Source organism: Pelophylax lessonae (genome assembly GCF_965119305.1).
Source record: "Pelophylax lessonae genome assembly, chromosome: 10".
Taxonomy (NCBI): domain Eukaryota; kingdom Metazoa; phylum Chordata; class Amphibia; order Anura; family Ranidae; genus Pelophylax; species Pelophylax lessonae.
Genome location: NC_138777.1, coordinates 27,474,447 through 27,497,969, shown reverse-complemented (window position 1 = coordinate 27,497,969; position 23,523 = coordinate 27,474,447). Strand labels below are relative to the sequence as shown.

General features: G+C 38.0%; 2 protein-coding genes across 2 annotated transcripts in view; one reads left to right on the top strand and one right to left on the bottom strand.

Annotated features, from left to right (window-relative positions):
* Positions 1 to 23,523, top strand: part of RAG2 (recombination activating 2) — a gene marked incomplete at its 5' end in the record, with an annotated part of 350,031 nt that overhangs the window by 80,058 nt on the left and 246,450 nt on the right. The window lies entirely within an intron of this gene.
* Positions 11,296 to 14,436, bottom strand: RAG1 (recombination activating 1; the record flags this gene model as incomplete). Its single annotated transcript, XM_082269723.1, has 1 exon — positions 11,296 to 14,436. The coding sequence occupies one exon, from the start codon at positions 14,434 to 14,436 to the stop codon at positions 11,296 to 11,298; it is 3,141 nt and encodes a 1,046-aa protein (XP_082125849.1).

Here is a 23,523-nt window from a genome sequence, read left to right as displayed (position 1 = left end):
TTCTGGGCATGCTACACAGCTGAAACTTCACAGGTACACTTTTAGACCCCCCCAGACAATAAATCCAAAGAAATTATTATTATTTTTTTTTTTTTTTAATTTTTCCAATAATTGGCTCTCTATCAAAAATGACAATTTTTAAGAACTTTTTTTGTGTGATTTAGTGTCTGGGGTGGTCTAAAAAGTGTACCTGTGAAGTTTCAGCTCTGTAGCATGTCCAGAACCAAAAAAAAAGATAATTTTTCAGTAGAGCAGGGATGGTGGGAACCCTCCTTTTACCCGCCTGATAAATATATAGAAAAAAAATACTCAAATACCAGCCCTAAAAAGGGCTTTTGCTGACATATATATATATATATATATATATATATATATATATATATATATAAAAATTACACAAATACCAGCCCTAAAATGGCTTTTTGGGGTGCTGTCCTTACGGCAGGAGTGTACCAAGAACACTGACTAACAAGACCGGGAACACTGACTAACAACTGTCCCTAGCTATTAACAGCAGCAGCACTTTCCCTGCTCTCACTAACACACTGCTTCAGAAATGATCTAAGATGGATGCTGCCCTTGCTTATTTATAGGAGGTGGGAGGGTGTGGGAGGGAGGTATGCTGATTGGCCTGGAATGTGTCTGCTGACTGTGAGGTTCAGGGTCAAAGTTTGCCTCAATGATGATGTATAGGAGGCGGACCGAACATCGCATATGTTCGCCCACCGAGGCGAACGCGAACATGCGAAGTTCGCCGGGAACTGTTCGCCGGCGAACAGTTCGGGACATCTCTACACATATATAGGTGTGAAAGTAGCAGAAACCTATACTTGCGCTAATGAAATAATTAACACCCATATGGCTTCTCTGCTATAACACCTATATATGTGTATGTGTATAAATACATATAAGTGTGTGTGTATATATATCCCTATACAGAATTTCAGATGTTTTGCCTGCCTCCAAAAACCCCCAAAAAATGGCCAAAAAAATGCCTGCTGCAAAAACACACCTGGGCGTTTTTGTAGCTGGCGTTTTTTTGGGCATTTTTTGGGCGTCTTTGGAGGCAGGCATAACATCTGAACTTCTGTGTAGGGGTATATATACACACACACACATGTATGTATATATACACATATATAGGTGTAAAAGTAGCAGAACACTATGCCTGCGCTAATGAAATAATTAACAGGCATAGTACTTCGCTCCTATCACACCTATATATGTGTATGTGTATAAATACATATAAGTGTGTGTGTATATATACCCCTATACAGAAGTTCAGATGTTATGCCTGCCTCCCAAGACCCCCAAAAAATGCCCCAAAAAACGCCTGCAACAACACACCTGGGCGTTTTTTTTTTGGCGCAGGCGTTTTTTTTGGGCATTTTTTGGGGGTCTTTGGAGGCAGGCAAAACATCTGAAATTCTGTATAGGGGTATATTTACACACACATGTATGTATATATACACATACACATATATAGGTGTGAAAGTAGCAGAAACCTATGCTTGCGCTAATGAAATAATTAACACCCATATGGCTTCTCTGCTATAACACCTATATATGTGTATGTGTATAAATACAAGTGTGTGTGTATATAAACCCCTATACAGAAGTACAGATGTTATGCCTGCCTCCAAAGACGCCCAAAGACACACACTTATATGTATTTATACACATACACACATATAGGTGTTATAGGAGCGGAGACATATGCCTGTTAATTATTTCATTAGCGCAAGCATAGGTTTCTGCTACTTTCACACCTATATATGTGTATGTGTAAATATATACATACATGTGTGTGTGTATATATACCCCTACACAGAAGTACAGATGTTATGCCTGCCTCCAAAGACGCCCAAAAAATGCCCAAAAAAACGCCAGCTACAAAAACGCCCAGGTGTGTTTTTGCAGCAGGCGTTTTTTTTTTGGGCATTTTTTGGGGGTCTTTGGAGGCAGGCAAAACATCTGAAATTCTGTATAGGGGTATATATACACACACACTTATATGTATTTATACACATTTACATATATAGGTGTTATAGCAGAGAAGCCATATGGGTGTTAATTTCATTAGCTCAACCATAGGTTTCTGCTACTTTCACACCTATATATGTGTATGTGTATATATACATACATGTGTGTGTGTATATATACCCCTACACAGAAGTTCTGATGTTATGCCTGCCTCCAAAGACCCCCATAAAATGCCCAAAATAACGCCTGCTACTAAACCTGCAAGGTGTGAAAATAGCGGAGCCATATCCCTGTTCTATTGCAATTCTAATACAAACAAACTTTTTTTTTTCTGGTTCTGGACATGCTACAGAGCTGAAACTTCACAGGTACACCTTTTAGACCCCACAGACACTAAATCCAAAGAAATCTCATTTTCTTTCAATAATTTTTTCAATAATTGGCTCTCTATCAAAAATGACAGTTTTTAAGAACTTTTTTGTGTGATTAATAGTCCCTGGGGCATGACCTAGAACACTAGGCACTTTTTAGTGGCATTTATTGGGTTTTAGGGCTTCAAAATGGTGTTTTTTGATTACCGAAGTTCGGGTCCCATTTATTTCAATGGGGTTCTGAAATCCGAGCCAAACTTTCGGGAATTTCGAGTGTTCTGGTCGAACCGAACTTTTGAAAAGTTCGATCATCCCTACTCAGGATCACCCAACCAGAAGTTGAGTAAGCCAGGGTCCAGTAGTTGGTATAGTAGGTAGGGATCAAACAGAAGCCTAGTCGGTAAACAAGCCAAAGATCAGTAACAAGTGATTGCAGGTTGAGATCAAGCAGAAGCACAGTCAAGGAACAAGCAAACATTTGTTAATGAGTGGTAGCAAAGATACAGACAGCAGCAGGAGTGAAAAGAGCGAAAAATTGGCTGGAGAGAGCACAATAATCTAAAAAACAGTGCAAAGGCATGGCTTAAATAGGAAGTTCATGGGAGGAGAAAAGAGTTCAAGGTTCACAAAAAACAAGGTACAAGGAAAGACTGTCAAATGAATTAGAAACAAAAGAGGCCTTTTTTGTCATCTCTTGGACTTGTCATCTGGAGGTTCGCCTTCCCTGTGTGTTCTGCCGACCCGTTACCCCTCCCCCACCAACTCCCTGGGAGACTGAACAGCACAACATTTTTTCCCTTTTTTTCCTTTTCTGTTTGGGAGGAATTCAGTGATTTTTTCGCTTCAACGCATTCTTTTTTGACAGTCTGGACATGTGGATTTGTCTATACAGTTGGGTCCGGTCAAGTGGACCTTAGTATCTGTATTTTTTGGCTACTGCTACAATTTAAGGTATATTGTTTCCCCTTTCCTCTCCCCCCCCCTTTCTTTTTTGTATTGGGGTCTTTGTTTCATGCTTATGATATTTTTGCTTTTAGATTTCTGTGCTTCTCTCCCGATGAAGCGAAATTGTGTCTTTGCGCAAACACGTCAAGGCTCATCTAGCACAGACTATTGATACTGTTGATATGTTGACTTATAAGTATATTTGTACTATGGAAATGCTTAATGTTCATTGTTGATGATCATCTTTGTCGTGTGTAATATTATGTACCTTTTAGAGATGTCTTACAATTAACTTTTGTGATTTTACCTATTCTTACATGTCTCGTTAAAGTCCCCAGGGCCCTCAATTTCTTTTGTTACTATGCAACAATATTGGGACTGTGACACGCAGGCTCCCCACACATGTCGGCTCAAACTCTCTCTGTCAAATGGATTAGACAGGGAGCTGTCCAGCACTGGCCCAGCAAGAAGAGTTACTGCCAGACACAGCAGAGGTCCTAGGTTCAAATCCAAGCCTTGACACATGGCTGGTCCTCATCTACTGTACATTATGGGAGGCTAGATGTTTAGGCAACACCACTGTGCAGGTTCCTGAGATGGTCCTTTGAAAAAACAATAATTTGGCAATTACAGAGGACCTTGCACTAAACAGCAAGGGCAGCTTATTACATACGGCCTCCCCCCTTTCTGAATCCCAGAGCTGTAAAAATATTATAAAATATACAGTATATACTGTATTAGTATGCTAACTCCACCTTAAAACCAGCTTCTATCCTAGACAAGATCATCCAGCAAGAAACAAAGAAGATCTTCAATTTTGAGAGTAGATGCTCTTGCAGTGCTCTGGAGCATTTTCACACAAAAAAAGTTACCCCTGGCTTAGGCAATGATGATGTCATAGTCCTTCCAGCAAGATCCTAAGAATGCTAAGGATCCCAAATCTCACAAGTGCTAGAGAATCATCTACCTGTCACGACAACCGATAGTGGACCCTCTGTGCTATCAGCATGCTTGGCGAGGGTCTGATCTCTAAATAGGGTTGAGGCAAAGAGTCTAAGCAAACGCCACTAGATCTTTACCAGAGCATCCAGCAAAAGCTAATGAATGGACTTTCCTGGTGGTTGCACCATGTTGTACCATGTTCTAAACTCTCAGACACACCTGTGCAGATGGTAGCTGAGTGGCGATAGAACCAGAGCATGGTACAAATTCAACAGGAAAATTCAGAAACAGGTACAGGCCAAAGGACAAGACAAGCAGTGAACAAGTGTTAAATCATAAAATATAAGTCAATATCTGTAACCAGAGAAAAGGAATGCAGGAGCACAGGAATTACCATGTTGTGAAGCTTTGAGCTAGAAAATGAACCTATCTCTCAGGCAATGGGTGTTGGGCTGACCAAAGCTAAAAAGTGAGTCAGATTGAAAGGCCATGTAGGTGCTATAAAAAAGAAGAAAAAGGTGGAGGGAGAAGAGAGAGCACCATCTTACCAGAAGGATCTTGTTATTGCCCTCTTCAGTGCAGAAACTGGGAATAACTTTTTTTACATAGGTGTATTTCTTTACAGCTACTGTGCGACACCGAGCAGCGAGGTTCTGCTTAGTGTATCAGGAATATGAAAGACAATTGTGAAAAATAAATACTTCATTAAAGTGTATGTCCAACCAAAACTGGAATTTTTTATTGTTAGATAAATTGGGGAAGGATAAGAAGCCCTGTAAGGTTTTTTATGCCATCCAGGGTCATTTAGGCTCAGTTCACACTGCTGCGATGGCAAAGTTGTACGACTTTATCTATGCTTTTGCCCTGTGACTTCCTTCCGACTTGATCCGACTACCTGTACAAGGTCTGAAATCACACCCAAGTCGGACCAAAATAGTGCAGGAACCTTTTCTAAAGTCGGATCGAATTGTGTAGCATCGGTTAAGACAGCTTTCATAGGGAAACATTGCATTTAACATGTCATGCAACTTGGGGTCTCACAAGTCGGATCCTATGTCGCAGCAGTGTGCCTCAGGGAAATTTCACTTGACTTACTGGAGGAGATTTAATAAAACTGGTGCAGACAGAATCTGGTGCAGCTGTGCATAGTCACCAATAAGCTTCTAACCTCAGCCTGTTAATTCAACTTTTAATGCAGACGTAATGCAAATATGCATCCTTAGGCTTCAAGGGGTTGTACCAGGGTGATGCCTGCAGCTGCAAGCATCAACCCAGTAACCTTTTTTTTTTTTTTCACAGATATCAAAGTTTTTTGGAGACAAGACAGAAACAAAAAAAAACAGTTGAACCAATATGGCTTCCTTTGTAAATTGTCCCATAAACCTTTGATGTTGTAAACATGGATTTGTCCATAACATGTTGTGATCGACCGATATCGGTTTTTCGTTGCCGATACTGATATTTTGGCCAATGCATATCGTTATCAGCTGATATAGGCTGATATTTTCGTACTCTTGTGGAGGGATATGGGGGTCCCAAATCCCTACTCTGCACTTAAAAGCATTCAAAACGCCAAGTTTGGCTGTTGTGAATGCTGTCATTTTTTTAAATCTGGCGCCAGACAGTACCCGGAAGTGATGTCACTCATGACATCACTTCCGGGTTTTTGCATGGAGACTCGATCAGAGCCAAATGCAGCTTTGATCGGGTCTTTGGCGGCCATGCAGGCTGGTTACCCGGGTCTACTGGTGGGACAGGAGACCCGGGTGAGCGGGAGGGGGAACGTCCCCTCCCGCTCCTTGTAATGACAGCCGAGCGGCTTCTCAGCTGCATCAGTTGTCATTACAAGACAGCCGACCGTCAGCTATGGACGCCGGTACCGGGGTGATGCCTCTAGCTGCAGGCATCACTCCGATACAAACACTTTCCCTAAATATCGGCAACCTCAGGGGCCGATTCCAATATATGGGGGAAAGTGCAAATCGGCTCCCGATATATCGGCTTTGCTGATAATCAGTCAATCTCTAATAACATGGGGTGGTAAACTTTGAACTCCCCCCTCAAACAGCCAACTCCATCTTGCTCCTGCTACATTACTGTATGAAGTTAAAAGCATATCCACCTGTTATTTATTTTTACAAAAACAGCTCCACGCAAAAGGGTTTTTTAATCCTTTATTTAAAAGAATTGTATAAAAAATTCACAATCATGTTAAAATGCAATGATTTTCAAGCATTGTCAAGAAAATTGATATACAACAGCTGAAATAATGTCAGAATATTTAAGTCTCTTTTTTTTACTTAGAAACACAACAGAAAGCCCAGTTGAAACCAAAAACTTATTTTGAATATGGTAGAGAAAGGTTGGAACCTCTGCCAGATTTTTATTACGAGATAGATGCATATGAGGCACAGTATTTCCTATTTTTGATAGCCAATGTTATGAATGTCTATTTTATTAATTAAGCTGACTTGCTTCAGTGACGCTGCTCAGCTAAATAAGAATTTCCCCAACTCCCAATAGCCCCATGAGGGGGGGGGGGGGCTGAGGAAAGTCCAAATTTGTAGAAAGCACTGATGGCACCACACCAGTGATTAGAGTCCATAAAAGGGTTCTAAATAAATAACTGATAGAAAAAGAAAGCCAAAGCCAGGGATTTGGACACCTCCTCCTTCATATTAGGTAACATGTTACTTCAAGATTGCCTGGACTCAATAGGATATTGTTGATATGTATTTATACAGAATCTGGAATTCGGTAATATCATCAGCAAATGATTTAATCATGAAATACCTGAATATTGATTCTCTATTTATAAGTATCAACAATATCCTATTGAGCCCAGTCAATCCTAAGGTTACATATTACATAAGGCCTGATGAAGGGGGAGTGTCCCAACACCCAAAACATGTTGGATTTGGCTTCCTTTTTCTACCATTTTTTTCATTCAAAACTTTTTCTAGAATTTATGTTTACTGGTGTGGCACCAGTACTGCTTTCTACATACTCTTACTGCTGTCTGTGCCCTCATTGTGGAGTTTATTTTACTTATTCTCTGAGTGACTGAGGGTCCAAGGGGCAGGAACTGCAAAGGGATGCCTCCAATGGGGACACAGACAGCAATAATAAGACTTTTATCAGCACAGGAAAAGATTAAAAGAATAGAGGCTCTTAGATTTTACTAACTAACATCTTTCTTATCCCCCCCCCCCACATTTCTTGTCCTGGGGATCCCCCTTCACTTCATTTCTTGTCCTGGTGAACCCACTTCCCTTCATTTATTGTCCTTGGTGATCCCTCTTCCCTTCATTTCTTGTCCTAGTGATCCTACTTCCCTTCATTTATTGTCCTTGGTGACCCCCCTTCCCTTCATTTCTTGTCCTGGTGATCCCCCTTCCCTTAATTTCTTGTCCAGGTGATCCCCCTTCCCTTCATTTCTTGTCCTGGTGACCCCCCCTTCCCTTCATTTATGGTCCTTGGTGGCCCCTTTCCTTCATTTCTTGTCCTGGTGATCCCCCTTCCCTTCATTTTTTGTCCTGGTGATCCCCCTTCCCTTAATTTCTTGTCCTGGTGACCCCCCTTCCATTCATTTATTGTCCTTGGTGGCCCCTTCCCCTCATTTCTTGTCCTGGTGATCCCCCTTCCCCTCATTTCTTGTCCTGGTGATCCCCCTTCCCTTCATTTATTATCCTGGTGCCACAGGGTCAAAAATTGAGGGGAAATCTTCTTAGTGTAGGTAACAATAAAACTCTGCAAAGGGTTCCAACTCTTCCCTTCCCTTCCCTATTCGAAACCAAAGCTTAGCTTGAGTTTGTATTTAATACCTTAGAATCCTCTCTGGCAACAAGTTATACAATCAATGATTAAACTATTGTTTCATTTTAGAACAGAAATACATAATAAAAAAAATACTTTCATCCCATGCAAGTTTGAAAACATAAAGAAATTACCATTAAAAAAGGGTTCATATCAGATAGCCAAAAAAAAAAAAAAGTTTTTTGCTAGAACATTGTTTTTAATTGAAGTAAACACAGCTTTATCCTATTTATTATACTAAATGAACATTTATTTTTCAAACTGGACAGTTTCTTCCCTGTGCATGCACTTAAAAAAGTAATTGGTTCAACATGCACCAGAATGCACCAAAAACGCATTGGAACACACGTCCTTATTTATGGTTAAGAAAAAGATGGGGAGGAAATGCATTGGATTGCATCAAAATGCACTAAAATTGAATCAAAAACGAACTGGAACGCATCAAAAACGCGCATGCAGAAAAGCATCTGAAACGCATCCGGACTGCATTTCTATGGTGTGAACTGGCCCAAAAAGAGACTTCAAGAAGAAAAATATTTTAAATTTTTAACATTTTTGTGTGTTTATTTCATCAGCATCTTAACAGATACTTAAAATCGCAATTAAACGACTTCTACAAACTCCTAATAGATAACATTGCACCTTTATAGATGAGTACCGTAAATGTAAACTGTACCCCTTACTCACAAAGAAAACACGATTATGGCCTAAACCACAACTTCAGTTGAACAAGAACCACTGACAACACTGTGAAATAAGCCCACACAACAGTTGCCATGAAAAAAAAAAAAAAAAAAACAGGTACAAAAAAAAAATCAAAAACACATAATTTTATATAAAATTACAGAAAAATTCCTGAGATAGAATGCCTAACACAAAGTGCAAATTTTTACTATAAAGTAACATATTGAGGTAAAAACGTCCAAAAAAATTATATTCAAATAACGTCTAAATAATATCTCAAACTGCGAGGTGATTGAGGTTTCCAGCTGACAGTTTAAAAAAAAAAAAGGCAGCAATTCCCATAGAAAATGCCACCTCCTGTCTTACCACTAACTGAAACACGATGTGAAGTCTAAACAGCTGGTGGGATTGAGACACCACAAAAAAATGTACCTTTTAGTGTAAGGTGATTCGAGGTAGAAAAATATTACTTGCATAAGAAAAAGAGTATTCTTTAAATTTAAAAATTAAAAAAAAAAAAAAAAGAAAAAAAATTCATCATTGTATACCAATGATGAGCACATAAACAACATTTATTTATAAAACGAATACATTTATGAAAAATGTAAAGTGGCAATTCCGTATAATGAAAAATGTATTGTTTCACATACTTCAAAGCATTTTAAAATCCATTACCATCTATAATGCACTTATCAAATATAAAGAACAAAATGTTTTCAATTGTATATTTAACAGATCAAAAGGGAACAAGTAAGAAAAGTTCATTGTTACGATTTACATACACCTCAAATGAATAAAAAAAAAAATACTTTTTACTATGATCATTTAGATATAACATTTAGATATAACATTTCAGAAACCCCCAATCAGCTTGTATCTTTTATTATTCTCAGCATTCAGTGCTGATAAGGCATAAACTCTGATTGCTATGGAATACTGAATATCATAGCCCTTAAAGATGTGACTTAAAGAAATGGACTAAGTAGCCCTTAAAGATGTGACTTAAAGAAATGGACTAAGTAGCCCTTAAAGATGTGACTTAAAGAAATGGACTAAGTTTAAAAATATCTATATTGTAGTAAAAAGGTCTCAATTATAAATTTAAAATATTTAAAATATATTGAGAATATAAATGCATTCAAATATATTGAAAATATAAATGCATTAAAATATATTTATAATATAAATGCATTAAAATAGATTTAAAATATATTGCATTAAATGGACTAAGTTTAAAAATATTTATATTGTAGTAAAAATGTCTTGATTATAAATTTAAAATATTTAAAATATATTGAGAATATAAATGCATTAAAATATATTGAAAATATAAATGCATTAAAATATATTGAAAATATAAATGCATTAAAATAGATTTAAAATATATTGCATTAAATGGTCTGAGTGTAAAAACATGTATATTGTATTAAAAATGTCTTGATTATACATTTAAAATATTTAAAATATATTGAAAATATAAATGCATTATAATATATTGAAAATATAAATGCAATAAAACATTACTTCAGAAAAGATCTAGTCACCATATCCCTGAGCACAGAATGTTAAGATAATCAAATCCTACTTTTTGAAACTGTTTAACTCAAGATCAAAGAAAGTATCAAGTACTGTACCTACAGAGGCTACACATGAAAGTCTTTAAGTAAATCCTACAATATAAACTAAATTATATTAAAAAAATAAAAAAAATAAAAAATCTATCAGAACCATTACCAGTCTGCATGACCTATTGTTATAATAAGGTATCTTACTAAAGCTCCACTTAGGACCTTGCAAAATAAAAAAATGAGAAATTGGGGTCCATTTATCAAGGTTTTTTTTTTATATTTTTTTTTTTTAGGCGGGGCTGGTAGAGTGTGGAATAGGTAAAACCCCTGTTTGTGTCCTACTTGGGAGATTTGTCTTCACTTCCAAATCTGTGTACACAACAGGAAGGAAAGTAAATTTGCTATAATAGTAGTCATTTCCAGCCAAGGTCATTATTGCTTACAGAATTGAGCTACAATTTTGCTGACCTAATGCTTACTACCTTAAAAAATAACATAAAAATCATAGATAAACCCCTCTCACATGTTTACTGCATGTCCTTAACACCTACATTGTTAATCATCAAAGTAAAACAATGATCGCTTTCAATACTGAAAAAAAAACAGATGTTTGATTATTAGCGATCCATTTTCCCTTTTCATTTCTCAAACATTAAAAGCACTTTGTGTTTGCTTACTTAATGGAATAATACTTATTCAATACTAAACACACGGCTAGTAATGACCAATATGTATTGAAGTCCCTTCACCTTCACAAAAGCTAGGACATTTCAATAACGTTACTCTGGAGCTTGATGCCCTTTGTAAGTTACTCAGCGCTCCTTAGTTAACTCTTGGCACCCTTTGAAATCTGTATCACTCATACTCCTTATTGCTAACCAAAGGAATATCACCGACTCTTTAGGCTGCTAGGCCTCCATAAAAGGAACACCTAGTTAACTCTAGATAGAACATAAAACAAGTGTATAGATTTCTGACAGATGGAATCAGAATTCCATTGAATCTAAATTATCATTAGAACAATCTACACTCTCCTCTTGTGTTGCTTGAGGATCTACATCTACTGTAAAACCTTGGTGCTTCAGATTAATATGGGCATTCATAAACTTCTGCAGATATTTGGATGTGTACAGCCAGTGATGCTTCAACACATCTTCCATCTCATATATTTTGGACTGACGAGCATTCATTTTTCTGAAACGTCTGAATAGCTTGTTGCCAGACTCGTTTCCTTCACTGGCCCAGGCTCCGATAGAGCCATCGCGTTCAATGATCTCTGGAACGTGGGCAAGGGTTTTGTGGAAATAGTTGGTAATCTTGCCCTCGTATCTGTACTTGAACTTTGTGGACAAAAGTTCTGCAAAACGTTGAGAGTGATAACTATATTGGCACAGTAGCTCAGGGCATTCTTTGGCTGGGCATGAAGAGCGCCACACTGGCTTCATTTTGAGGTACAAGTCCATTAGTTCTTTAAGCGCCTGTTGTCTCTCTTCACATTGCACTAATTCGCACACTGCTTCTACAGTCTCTTTACTCATGAGCTTCCGGGCAAAGTTTCCATTCATTCTCATTATGGGTTTTAGGTTCATTTTCTTTCTAAGGTGTTTGTCAAGCATAGTTTGCCATTTCTTTCTCTCTTCTTTGGTTGCATTGGGACTTCTGTAGACCTCTCCTATTTCTAGCTGAAATATCCTGTAAAATTCAGCTGCATTTCCAATGTCACAATGTAAGGCATCAATGGATGGAAGGGTTTCAATAAATGGCTTTGCTGAAACTCCTTTCACTCTGTCACGAAGCTCGTCAACTGATTCATGGTGAGGGTTGGCTCTCCATGTCTCATAGCGCTGTAAGTTCTCAGAATGACTTCTGGTAATAGAATGAAAGACTAAGTTCTGAGAAGCTTCTAGCCGAGTAGCATCACAGAGGGTACAAATATAGACAGAGCCTGAGGCTTCCAGTCCTTCTACTTCTCTCACAAGCTTCTCATCATACCCTGTGCCACGAAAGATAAATTTGAAATTTCTGAGGATTCCACCAATTTCCAACATTAGTTCACTAGATTTCATGGCTTCTCTCTCAGCTATTAAAGGACTCAAGATGGCTGTTAGAGTTTCGTGGTCTGATTCATCAGCAAGCATTAGACAAAGGGGTTTGCAGCAAAGTTCAGAGTTTGGTTTGGACTCTTCAAAGATTCGAATAGACCCACTGTTGTTGGGGACGCTGATGTTCATGATTGTGAATGAGAAACGTACTGCTTTCTCAGGAACTGCAGGACCACTGCCATGCTTCTCGCTGACATCTCCCATTCCATCACAAGACTCTTTGACCACCACAGTAAAAGGACCGTTTAGGTATTCCTCCAAATCCTGAGATTTTAAGCCTTCGAGAATATCCTCTTCCATGTCTTTTAGAGTTGAAACTAAGGCTACATCATACCTAAACCTTTTAGAAATAGCTTCCACTGGGTATTCGTCAACAGAACGGTTCAGTCCTGAAAGGCCATCCATGATGCCAACATCTGTACTGGTAGAGACATTTTTCAGAGGGGGCTTCCATTCAAAGGGATGATACCCTGGCAGCAAGGCCTTTTCTGCATTTCTGAGAGCATGGAGTGGCTGAAAAATTTGACGACCAGTTGTGGCTTTTACTGTTCTGTACATTTTGTGGTACTGGCTGCAGCTCAGGAAGGTGTTTACTCTTATTGCAAGACAAACAGCAGGATGAAGACCGGCTCCTCTGCCTTCCATGATGGCCTCTAACTCATCTGCTTGCCTGTGCTCATTCCTTGCTCTTAGGGCCAGCAGAAAGAGAGTCAAGCAAACTGATTTCACATCTCCCCCTTCTTCTTTGTCAGAAAAGGCCTTTACTTGCATCTTTAGCTCTCTAAGACGGTGTTTTTGAGCTCTTCTTGTCAGTGACAGCAGGTGTTGTCTTGGGCGACCGCCTTTGTTGATATGAGCATAGGCTTCTTTACCTTTAATCTCCTTATGTTTGGAGATATGGTGAGAGTATTTTCCAAGAGAGACCTCTTCATCACACCCAGCAACTGTACATTTTAGTACTAAGGAATTTAAAATATTCAGATAAGATTTTACTGGCGTTGTAAGGTCAGTTGGGAAGCACGTGTACCTGCAGGCTGGGCAGTAACAGCCCATGATCTTGATATACTTAAGAATGCAGTTCCTGCAGAACAGGTGCTTGCAGGCAGTTTGCACTGGATCAGAAAGAATATGTTCACACACCTGGCAAGTCACCGACTTGACAAAGTCAGAAGGATAGTCCACAACCAGGAGATTGGCATCAAGGTGTATTTTTTTGCAGTTAGTCTTTATCTGATTAAGAGCTTTACTGTTCTTCCAGAAGGATGTGGTATTTCCATTTTTGTTCTTTTTTCCATGCTCTATGCTGATTTTGCGTTTTTTGGGCAGGAGCGAACTATGGAGAAGTCCTCCTTTCCTTTTCCCCAGGATTTTGGAGGAATTGCAAACTTCACATGAGGTCGAGTGAGACTTCCATTCCACAACTTTATTGTGGCGGAAGTAAACCTCACTCGAGGTATTGGTGAATTTCTGATGCATGATAGTCCAGCAGTTATGACAGAAGCGCGTTGGGTGAATGGTGTCTAAGTCACCCCTGACGTCAACTTTGAAAACCTTGGAGATAAGTTCAGGCCAAGAGGTGGCTTTCTTCTCTCTCCGTCTTAGGACTTCTTGAGTTTCATCGTCCACAGGCCCATGGACTGGATATTGTCTGCTCTGTTGATCCATTTTAAAAGAAACACCACAAATACGGCACAGGTGTTGCAAAGTGGCCAGGTGAGCATCCTCCTCCATTCTTTTCAATGCTGAGTCATTGTCCGTCATACTTTCTTCCTGACTTATGCATTCTGAAGGTGACTGCGATAAAGTCTCTTGACTAAGGTCATCTGAACTGACATCAAAATAGGGTGATGTCTCCTGGGAGCTGATTGAGGACACTCCAGTATCATCTTCTTCCTCTTGAGAGGGGGACTTTTCCAGAGATTTCACCCGAAACAGCTTAAACTTCCAGTCAGAGAATTTCCTATATGGCTGGTGCATTTTGGTGGATACTGGATCCCATGGCACAGAGACCAAAGGAAAATCCATGTTCCTGATAACTGAAATGTAAAAAGAACAAATTATTAATAAACATTTAACAGCAAATCTACATACTTTACAAATTGTTGTTGAAATTTAACTTGGTGCTTACCCAGCCTTTATAAAGGTTTTTTTTTTTTAACATGGTATAAACATTTTGCTGCTAGTGCATTCAAAAAGCAGAAGTCTAAACCCATAGACCTTAACAATTCTATCATAGTTTTCAGGTACTTGGCAGGTGATTTAGAACTATTTGGCAAGCAACCTCCAAGTTTTAGGCCAACAACTGTGCACTGAACCTAATGGACCAGTTCACACTCTGAAACTAGTGGGCAGGTCATTGCAGTGTTGTTATTCAAACACTACCTGCAGTGTTCAGACCAAGGATGCATTTTGTTCTAATTTGCCTTTATGAATGTTTGCTTGACATATTATAAAACCTGGATTTATAAAGGTGTGTTTGACACATTATAAAGATTTTGCTGCTTGCGAATTCCAATATGCTAAGGCTAAAACCCATAGACTTTGATAACTCCATGCTAGTTTTCAGGCACTTGACAGGTGGGTCAAAACCACTTAGCAAGCAAGCACTGGGTCTAAAATTGTGCACTGAACCTCATGATTAAAATGCAAAATTAGGGACAGGGCATTGCAGTGTGGTTCACACCAATACTGCAGTATGCAGAGTTCACACCAAGACTGCAGTATGCGGAGTTCACACCAAGACTGCAAAGTGCGGAGTTCACACCACGACTGCAGAGTGCAGAGTTCACACCACGACTGCAGAGTGCGGAGTTCACACCACGACTGCAGAGTGCGGAGTTCACACCACGACTGCAGAGTGTGGAGTTCACACCACGACTGCAATTTGTTCTTTGTGGCAGTTTTACAGAGTGGACTAACCATATCCAGAACACCAATCAATGTTGTGTGAATGAGAATATACTACTGGGTTGGTCTTTATGATTACCCATGCACAGACAAAAGCTAAACAGGAATGTCTATAAAAACACTGTATATAGAACAAGCTGCACTTTATGAAGGTATCATAATATCTATAATATGCTAAAAATAAAATAGTATCTGTATTACGATATCTATATTCTTGCTTTATTGGATTTGGGTCTGACACATACTGGAAATTCTTAGCTGTCTTGAAGGTTGTCAGAATTGTGGTGTGTTGCTGATAATCCTGTTTCAATTGCTATATTCTGTACATGTCCCATACTTAGGAACTCAGTTGTAAGGGACTGCTGAGGTGCCTTGATGAGCTAGTGTGGCTTCACATGTATTTGCACAGGTATGTATTTTATATTACCGTTCATAAAAAAAATATATATATATATATATATATATATATATATATATATATATATATATATATAAAGGGTCCACAGGGATTGCTGCACATAAAATTTATTGGCTGAATAGATTTCTAATTGTTATTGAAACATATAAAAGTGTGTGTATAGTTGACATGTGTTAGATGTATTTCTATCTGAAGAAGGGCGATATCATACCAGCCCAAAACTGTTATGTGAAATACTTCTGATATGTACTGAATTGTACTTTATGGAATTTTTTTCCAATAAGTTTTATGTGCAGCTATCCCTGTGGACTTTTTCTATATATGTATGGTGGGACGGCCTGATTGCATTTGCACTGAAGCATTGAAGCAAACACTGCTGTGCTGTTCACCACTCCTGAGACTGAATATATATATATATATATATATATATATATATATATATATATATATATATATATATATTTATATATATATATATATTTATTTATTATTATATATATATATTTATTTTTTATATATATATATATATATATATATATATATATATATATATATATGTATATAAATATATATACAAATTTTATTAGTTGTCCTTAGGCTGCATTATTCAAACCTAAGCAGAGCGATTGAGGCATTTTTATTTCAGTGTTTTTGAGCACTTGAGTATATTAAAAGTATTTTACATATGTATTTAAGCTTTAACATTTTTGTTTTAGCCAATAAAAATACAACTGAAAAAAAAACGCTCAAATTGAGTATCTTCTGGTGCTCCCATTGCAGTCTATTGGGCCAAACAACGCCCAAATATGTGTGAAAAAGTAGCTCATGTACTTCTTTGAGCGACAGGCATCCAGCTAAAGGCAACAGGATGCTCAGATGTAAACAGTGGTTACTAAAAACATTAGGATTTGTCTTGTGGAGCTTTTTGGAGCTTTCCGCTTCGAACTACAACACGCTGTGAATGGGGCCTTAAAGCTAAGATGTCAGGGTTTTTGGACAATATGCATGTTCTAACACAAAACATTTTTCAGATAATACAATGTATATATATATATATATATATATATATATATATATATATATATATATAGATAGGGATAGAAATATAGATTAGATAGATAGATAGATAGATAGATAGATAGATAGATAGATAGATAGATAGATAGATAGATAGATAGATAGATAGATAGATAGATAGATAGATAGATAGATAGATAAATAGATAGATATTATTATTAATTAATTTTATTTTTTTACTATGTGATTTGCTTGTATTGTGGCACTGCCAGCATTGCAATGATAATGATATAATCAATACCCACTTAACAATTCAATTTACACTAACAGCCTTAAATATCTATTTACGCATAAATGATATAATAAAACACCTTAGGCTTATTTTCCATAGCAAATCTAAGTGAATAAAAAGTAGTAGCTAACAGCGATCATACCGTGGGGTTGATTTACTAAAAGTGGAGAGTGAAAAATCTGGTGCAGCTGTGTATGGCAGCCAATCAGCTTCTAACTTCAGCTTATTCAATTAAGCTTTGACAATAAAACCTGGAAGCTGATTGGTTTCTATGAAGAGCTGCACCAGATTTTGCACTCTCCAGTTTTATTAATTAAACCCCAGTGTATTGTGCTAAAATGATGAAAAGTAACATCTGATTGGTCACATGTCATAACATAATTCTGAGAATGATATATTACAAAAGAAAAGAAAGAAACTGGAAGTGGAAGTGAAGTTTCTTCAGTGTTCATAGCTGCAAGATTCCAGCTAATTTCTACCATAAATTAGAAAATAAAATGTAAGACCTTTGTTTGCCATACCATAGACTTATATCACTTTGTTATAATACAAATGTTATTTTCAGCTCTGATTGCTGAAAATACAGATTAATAGTGCAAAAAAATGAGCATTATAGCTAAGTGGATTGAACTCCATGTGATGTGCAATTCATAATGGTTAGATATAAAATTCATTAGTGTGATTACCAACAAAAAACAAAACAAAAAACAAAAATAATAATGAAAACAATAATAATAATAATAATAATAATAATAATAATAATAATAAGAAGAAGAAGAAGAAGAAGAAGAAGAAAAATCATGCCCCTATTTAAAGCAGAACCCCAGCCAAAACATGTTTTTTACATAATTGCTAATTTAAGAGATTATTCTTCACTTTAGCACTTATGCATGAACAGATTCCTAGAAATAAAAAAAATAAAATAAAAGGTTTTGGCTGGAGTTTTCCTTTAACACTGACACGTTTCTTGAAATATCAAAATTAAAAAATCTGATTTGTTGTGTTTTTTTCAGGGACTCTATTGGTGAGATTTCTGCACTAATTTATCGGGTCTGTACACCTGCTGTGAGGGTCAACTGAGGGGTTCCCACCATCCCTGCTGGATTTTAATCCATTTTCTATCATGGAGAACCTAACAGGGAGAGCTGTAACACATAAAGGTAAGATGGAACACCCCATATTCCCAGACAGACAGGGAAAGAGTCAGGAAATATGGCGGAGGGGGGTTCTCACTGGTGAAATATCCAAGACATTTAAGAACTAAAGGGGGCGACTTAGCTCACTTTGCTCTAATCTATAAATACAATTTTAAAACCGAGGATTGACCCTTTGAAAATATCACTTGCCATAGGAAAGGAAAGGAAAGGAAAGGAAAGGAAAGGAAAGGAAAGGAAAGGAAAGGAAAGGAAAGGAAAGGAAAGGAAAGGAAAGGAAAGGAAAAGAAAAGAAAGGAAACGAAAAGAAACGAAACACAAAAAAAGAAAGGAAAGGAAAAAAAGGAAAGCGAAGGGAAGGGAAGGAAAGGAAAGGAAAGGAAAGGAAAGGAAAGGAAAGGAAAGGAAAGGAGAGGAGAGGAAAGGAAAGGGAAAAGGAAAAAAGGGAAAACAAAAAAGAAAGTAAAGTAAAGGAAAGGGAAAGGAAAGGAAAGGAAAGGAAAGGAAAGGAAAGGAAAGGAAAGGAAAGGAAAGGAAAGGAAAGGAAAGGAAAAAAAGGGAAAACAAAAAAGAAAGTAAAGTATAGGAAAGGAAAGGGAAGGGAAGGGAAGGGAAGGGAAGGGAAGGGAAGAAAAGAATAAAAAGGAAAAGCAAAAAAGAAATGAAAGGAAAAAAAGCAAAGGAAAGGAAAGGAAAGGAGATTGAACTGCATGTGTTGTGCAATTCATAAGGCTTAAGATATAAGATGTGAAGTACATAGGTATGTAAGTATGTAAGTGTGATTACCAACAAAAACAAAAATATTGGTAATAATACTGATTTATATCTATAATACTGATAATATTCAAAATGACAATAATAATATTATTAATAATAGATATAATTTTCATTAGTGTGATTACCAACAAAAACAACAATGATAATAACAACAATAATCATAATGATGATGATGATCATAAAATAATAGTAATAATAATAATAAATCTAATAAAACAACAATAATTAGTGTGATTTTAAAAAAATGAAAAAAATAAAATAAAATAATAATAATAATAAAATATGTAATACGGTGTCCCATCTAAAGCAGAACCCCAGCCAAAATGTTTTTTTCCTAATGGGTATAATTGCCAATTTGGTGATAATCAGTAGTAGAGGGGACAGAATATGTTTGCCACATTTCTGTGTAAAAATGGCAAACTTGTGATTTTTTTTTTTTCCTTCTAATACATTTTTTTTTTTATTGACTGGCTGGTACAATACCTGTACAATATCACAGAGCTACAGGACCATGGTTGGTCAAGTGACCTAGATATGTGCCTCTTTCTGGGTAACATACAAGCCGGTTAGGCTCCTCTGGCAGCCTGCACACTTCCAAATAATGAACAGAGAGACATCCGTACTTTACCTGCCTGTCACGGCTTGTGCAGAAGTGTCATTCAAATTCTCAGCCTGAGATAACAAGTGTCACTTTTTTTTTCTGTCTGTCAGAGAGAGCTGTGAGCTTTTATTTATCATTCCTAGCAGAATTCAAATGACTACGCTCAGCCTGACAGCCAATGAGAGAGGGGAGAGCGACTGACCCCCATTTGCCGCAGCTGTACCCGGGCCCTGCCCTCCTCTCTGTGCACCTGGGATTCGGTGTTTTGCGAGGATAGCGGTGGTTAAGCCACAATGCTTTGCAGAACATCAGAACTTTGCTGGCTTGTTGGCCGCTGGAGGGAGGCAGTGCATGACACTCACAGCTGTGTTACTGTGTCACTTCAAAACACACTTTTCTGTTTTTTTTTCCTTTTTGTGGGTCAAACATGTTGTCAACAGACCTTCACGTGTCACGGCAAACAGCAAACAAGTCTCACCCGGGTGGCCAAACAGTGTTTTATTCCATTGTTTGTGACAGGAGCAAACGGCTGTTCTCTGCAATCGAGAAATACAGAAAAATCTCACTTGTAGTCTACCATTTCCTATTTTTTTTTAAATGCACAGCATTAACCACTTCAGCCCCAGAAGTCTTTACACCCTTTATGACCAGACCATTTTTGATTATTCAGCGCTGCACTATCTGGTAATTGCGCGGTCATGCAACACTGTACCTAAATTAAATTTGTATCATTTTTTTTTCACATAAATAGAGCTTTTTCTGGTGGTATTTAATCACCACTGCGTTTTTGATTTTTTTTATAATTTTTTTTATAAAAAATAAATTAAATTTAGAAAAACAAATGTTTTTTCTACTTTCTGCTATGAAACATATTAAATAAAAAGAAATAAAAAAAAAATAATAATTTCTTCATAAATTTAGGCCAAAATGTATTCTGCTACGTGTCTTTAAATAAAAAAAAATCCCAATAAGTATATATTGATTGGTTTGCGTAAAAGCTATCACATTGTTTTCACATTGAAGCCCTGCAGAGCATTGCAACCGCGATCAGTGCCAGTTTTCAGGCTGCCATGCACCCCTTCTGTGCTTTCTGAGATGCGATTCTGGAACCTGCATGCAGATCTGGAGTTCTGACTTCATAAGTTTCAAAGCCAGGGGTTTACCATGATAGCTTGGCAAATTTCTGAAGCTGGAAGAAAATGTGTATTCATGCAAGGAGCGCCAGACCAAAAAATAAGAGTTCAATTTTATTAATTGTCATTGTGCTAAAAGACAGCCAATGCATTTCGGGGGGGGGGGGGGGGGGGTTTCAAAGCAAAGCCCCGAAATGCATTACTTGCTCGCAATACCAAGAAATTAAATTGTACTAGTTTATCTTTTGGTCTGGTGCTCCTTCCATGTATTCACTTTTTTCTAGAAACTTGCTGTTTTTTTTTTACTATGTTGGTTAAACTGGATGGACTTTTTTTTTTTCAATCAGAATAATGATGTGACTATGGAGGGTAGCCTTGTCTGTCATGAGCAACCTAACCTGAGTCAGTGAGCTCTTCAAATGTTTTTGCCCTCTCACTTCTTTGTATAAACTAGTATTAAAGTCCCAGCACATCTTTTATTATTGGACTTTCTGAAGGTAGTCAGCATTTATATGCTCTCTCTCTCTATATATATATATAAATATATATATATATATATATATATATATTTGAAAAAAAAAAGGCTTTGTTTGAAGCTCAAATCAACTCAATTTATCTTTCATTTGAGTCTGATGTAATCCACTGCAGCCAGATTCAACAGGCTTTTCAAAGTGCTTCCGGATGGCGCTGCAGACTGGAAAAACCAAGTCACCCACAAGGCAACATAGCCAGTAGCCTGGGGCCAGGAGAATGTTCAGGGGGGTCAGCTAGAGCCTGAATACTATTACAGCAAACTAGGTAGATAGCAAAAGATAGGGGTCTCCAAACTTTCTAAACAATAGGCTAGTTTACTGTCCTTCGGGTTTTAAAGAGGCCAGACTACAGCACACAATGCCCCATCATTAGCGAGAGCAATAGTGCCCTGTTGATGGAAAGAATGGTGCTCCATCAATGGCATCAGTTGGAGGAATGGTGTCCCATCATTGGTGTCAGGTGGAGGAGTAGTGTCCCATCATTGGTATCGGTTGTAGGAATGGGGTTCCATCATTGGTGTCAGTTGGAGGAATGGTGTTCCATCATTGGTGTCAGTTGGAGGAATGGTGTCCCATCATTGGCATCAGTTGGAGGAATGGTGTCCCACTATTGGCATCAGTTGGAGGAATGGTGTCCCATCATTGGTGTCAGGTGGAGGAATAGTGTCCCATCATTGGTGTCAGGTGGAGGAATGGTGTTCCCTCACTGGTGTCAGTTGGAGGAATGGTGTTCCTTCATTGGTGTCAGTTGGAGGAATGGTGTTCCATCGTTGGTTTCAGTCGGAGGAATGGTGTTCTATCATTGGTGTAAGTTGGGGGAATAGTATTCCATCACTGGTGTCAGGTGGAAGAATAGTGTTCCATCATTGGTGTCAGTTGGAGGAATAGTGTTCCCTCATTGGCATAAATTGGAAGAATGGTTTCCTATCATTGGTGTCAGTTGGAGGAATGGTGTTCCTTCATTGGTGTCAGTTGGAGGAATGGTGTTCCATCGTTGGTTTCAGTCGGAGGAATGGTGTTCTATCATTGGTGTAAGTTGGGGGAATAGTATTCCATCACTGGTGTCAGGTGGAAGAATAGTGTTCCATTATTGGTGTCAGTTGGAGGAATAGTGTTCCCTCATTGGCATAAATTGGAAGAATGGTTTCCTATCATTGGTGTCAGTGGGAGGAATGGTGTTCCTTTATTGGTGTCAGTTGGAGGAATGGTGTTCCATCGTTGGTTTCAGTCGGAGGAATGGTGTTCTATCATTGATGTAAGTTGGAGGAATAGTATTCCATCATTGGTGTCAGGTGGAAGAATAGTGTCCCATCATTGGTGTCAGTTGGAGGAATGGTGTTCCATCATTGGCATAAATTGGAAGAATGGTGTCCTATCATTGGTGTCAGTTGGAGGAATGGTGTTCCTTCATTGGTTTCAGTCAGAGGAATAGTGTCCCAAGGGCCAGATAAAGGAAATCTAGGAGCTGCACCTGGCCCACGGACTGCAGTTTGGAGACCACTGGCATATTGTGTCAAAGCTGTTCACCTGCCTGTCACCTCAGAAGGGAGGATGTACTTGAAGGCACATTCAGCAATAATGAATTGTCAGAAAGAAAGAAAATACGAAAAACAAATTTATCCGAATGCAATAGATTTGTTAAACTCGTAGGTTGAATAGTTTCCGAAATTTTATATTTTTGGATTTTTGTTCTTTTGGGATTTTCGTTCTTTCGGATTTTCTTTCTTTCATACAATTCTTTTTTTTGTAAAATAAAATATAAAATGCAGCGCTAAAAATGGGAACACTTATAGAATATCAATGTCCATTCATAATGCAGTGACAGAGTCCAGGTAAAAATAATCAAACTTCCACCATTCTGCTTTCTGTGCATATATCTTGTCATTAGGTGAGCAGCCCACACCTCCACCAGATAAATGTGCCTCTTACCAGAAGCTGTGGATCACCATGACAAAGGTGATCAATCAAGCCTTAGGAAACAACACTTGGAACTCCAAGATGGCATGCAGTATGCAATCCGAGGGAAAAAAAGATGTCTCTCTCTCAATGTCAATAACCGGTCCTTCCAGAGCAAGTTTGAAATATCTCACAGAGCCCGAGCACTGACCTCACCTCCCTCTCAACCGATCTTCCAGACAAGCGCCCTCCAATTCATTTTTATGTGCATTTGTCAAAAGAGTCTTTCGTTCATTCGGATGCTCCCAAATGAACGAACATGCCGAATTTCGTCCGAAAATGAATTTGGAATGAAATGAATTGCACATGTCTATTCCCTGACTT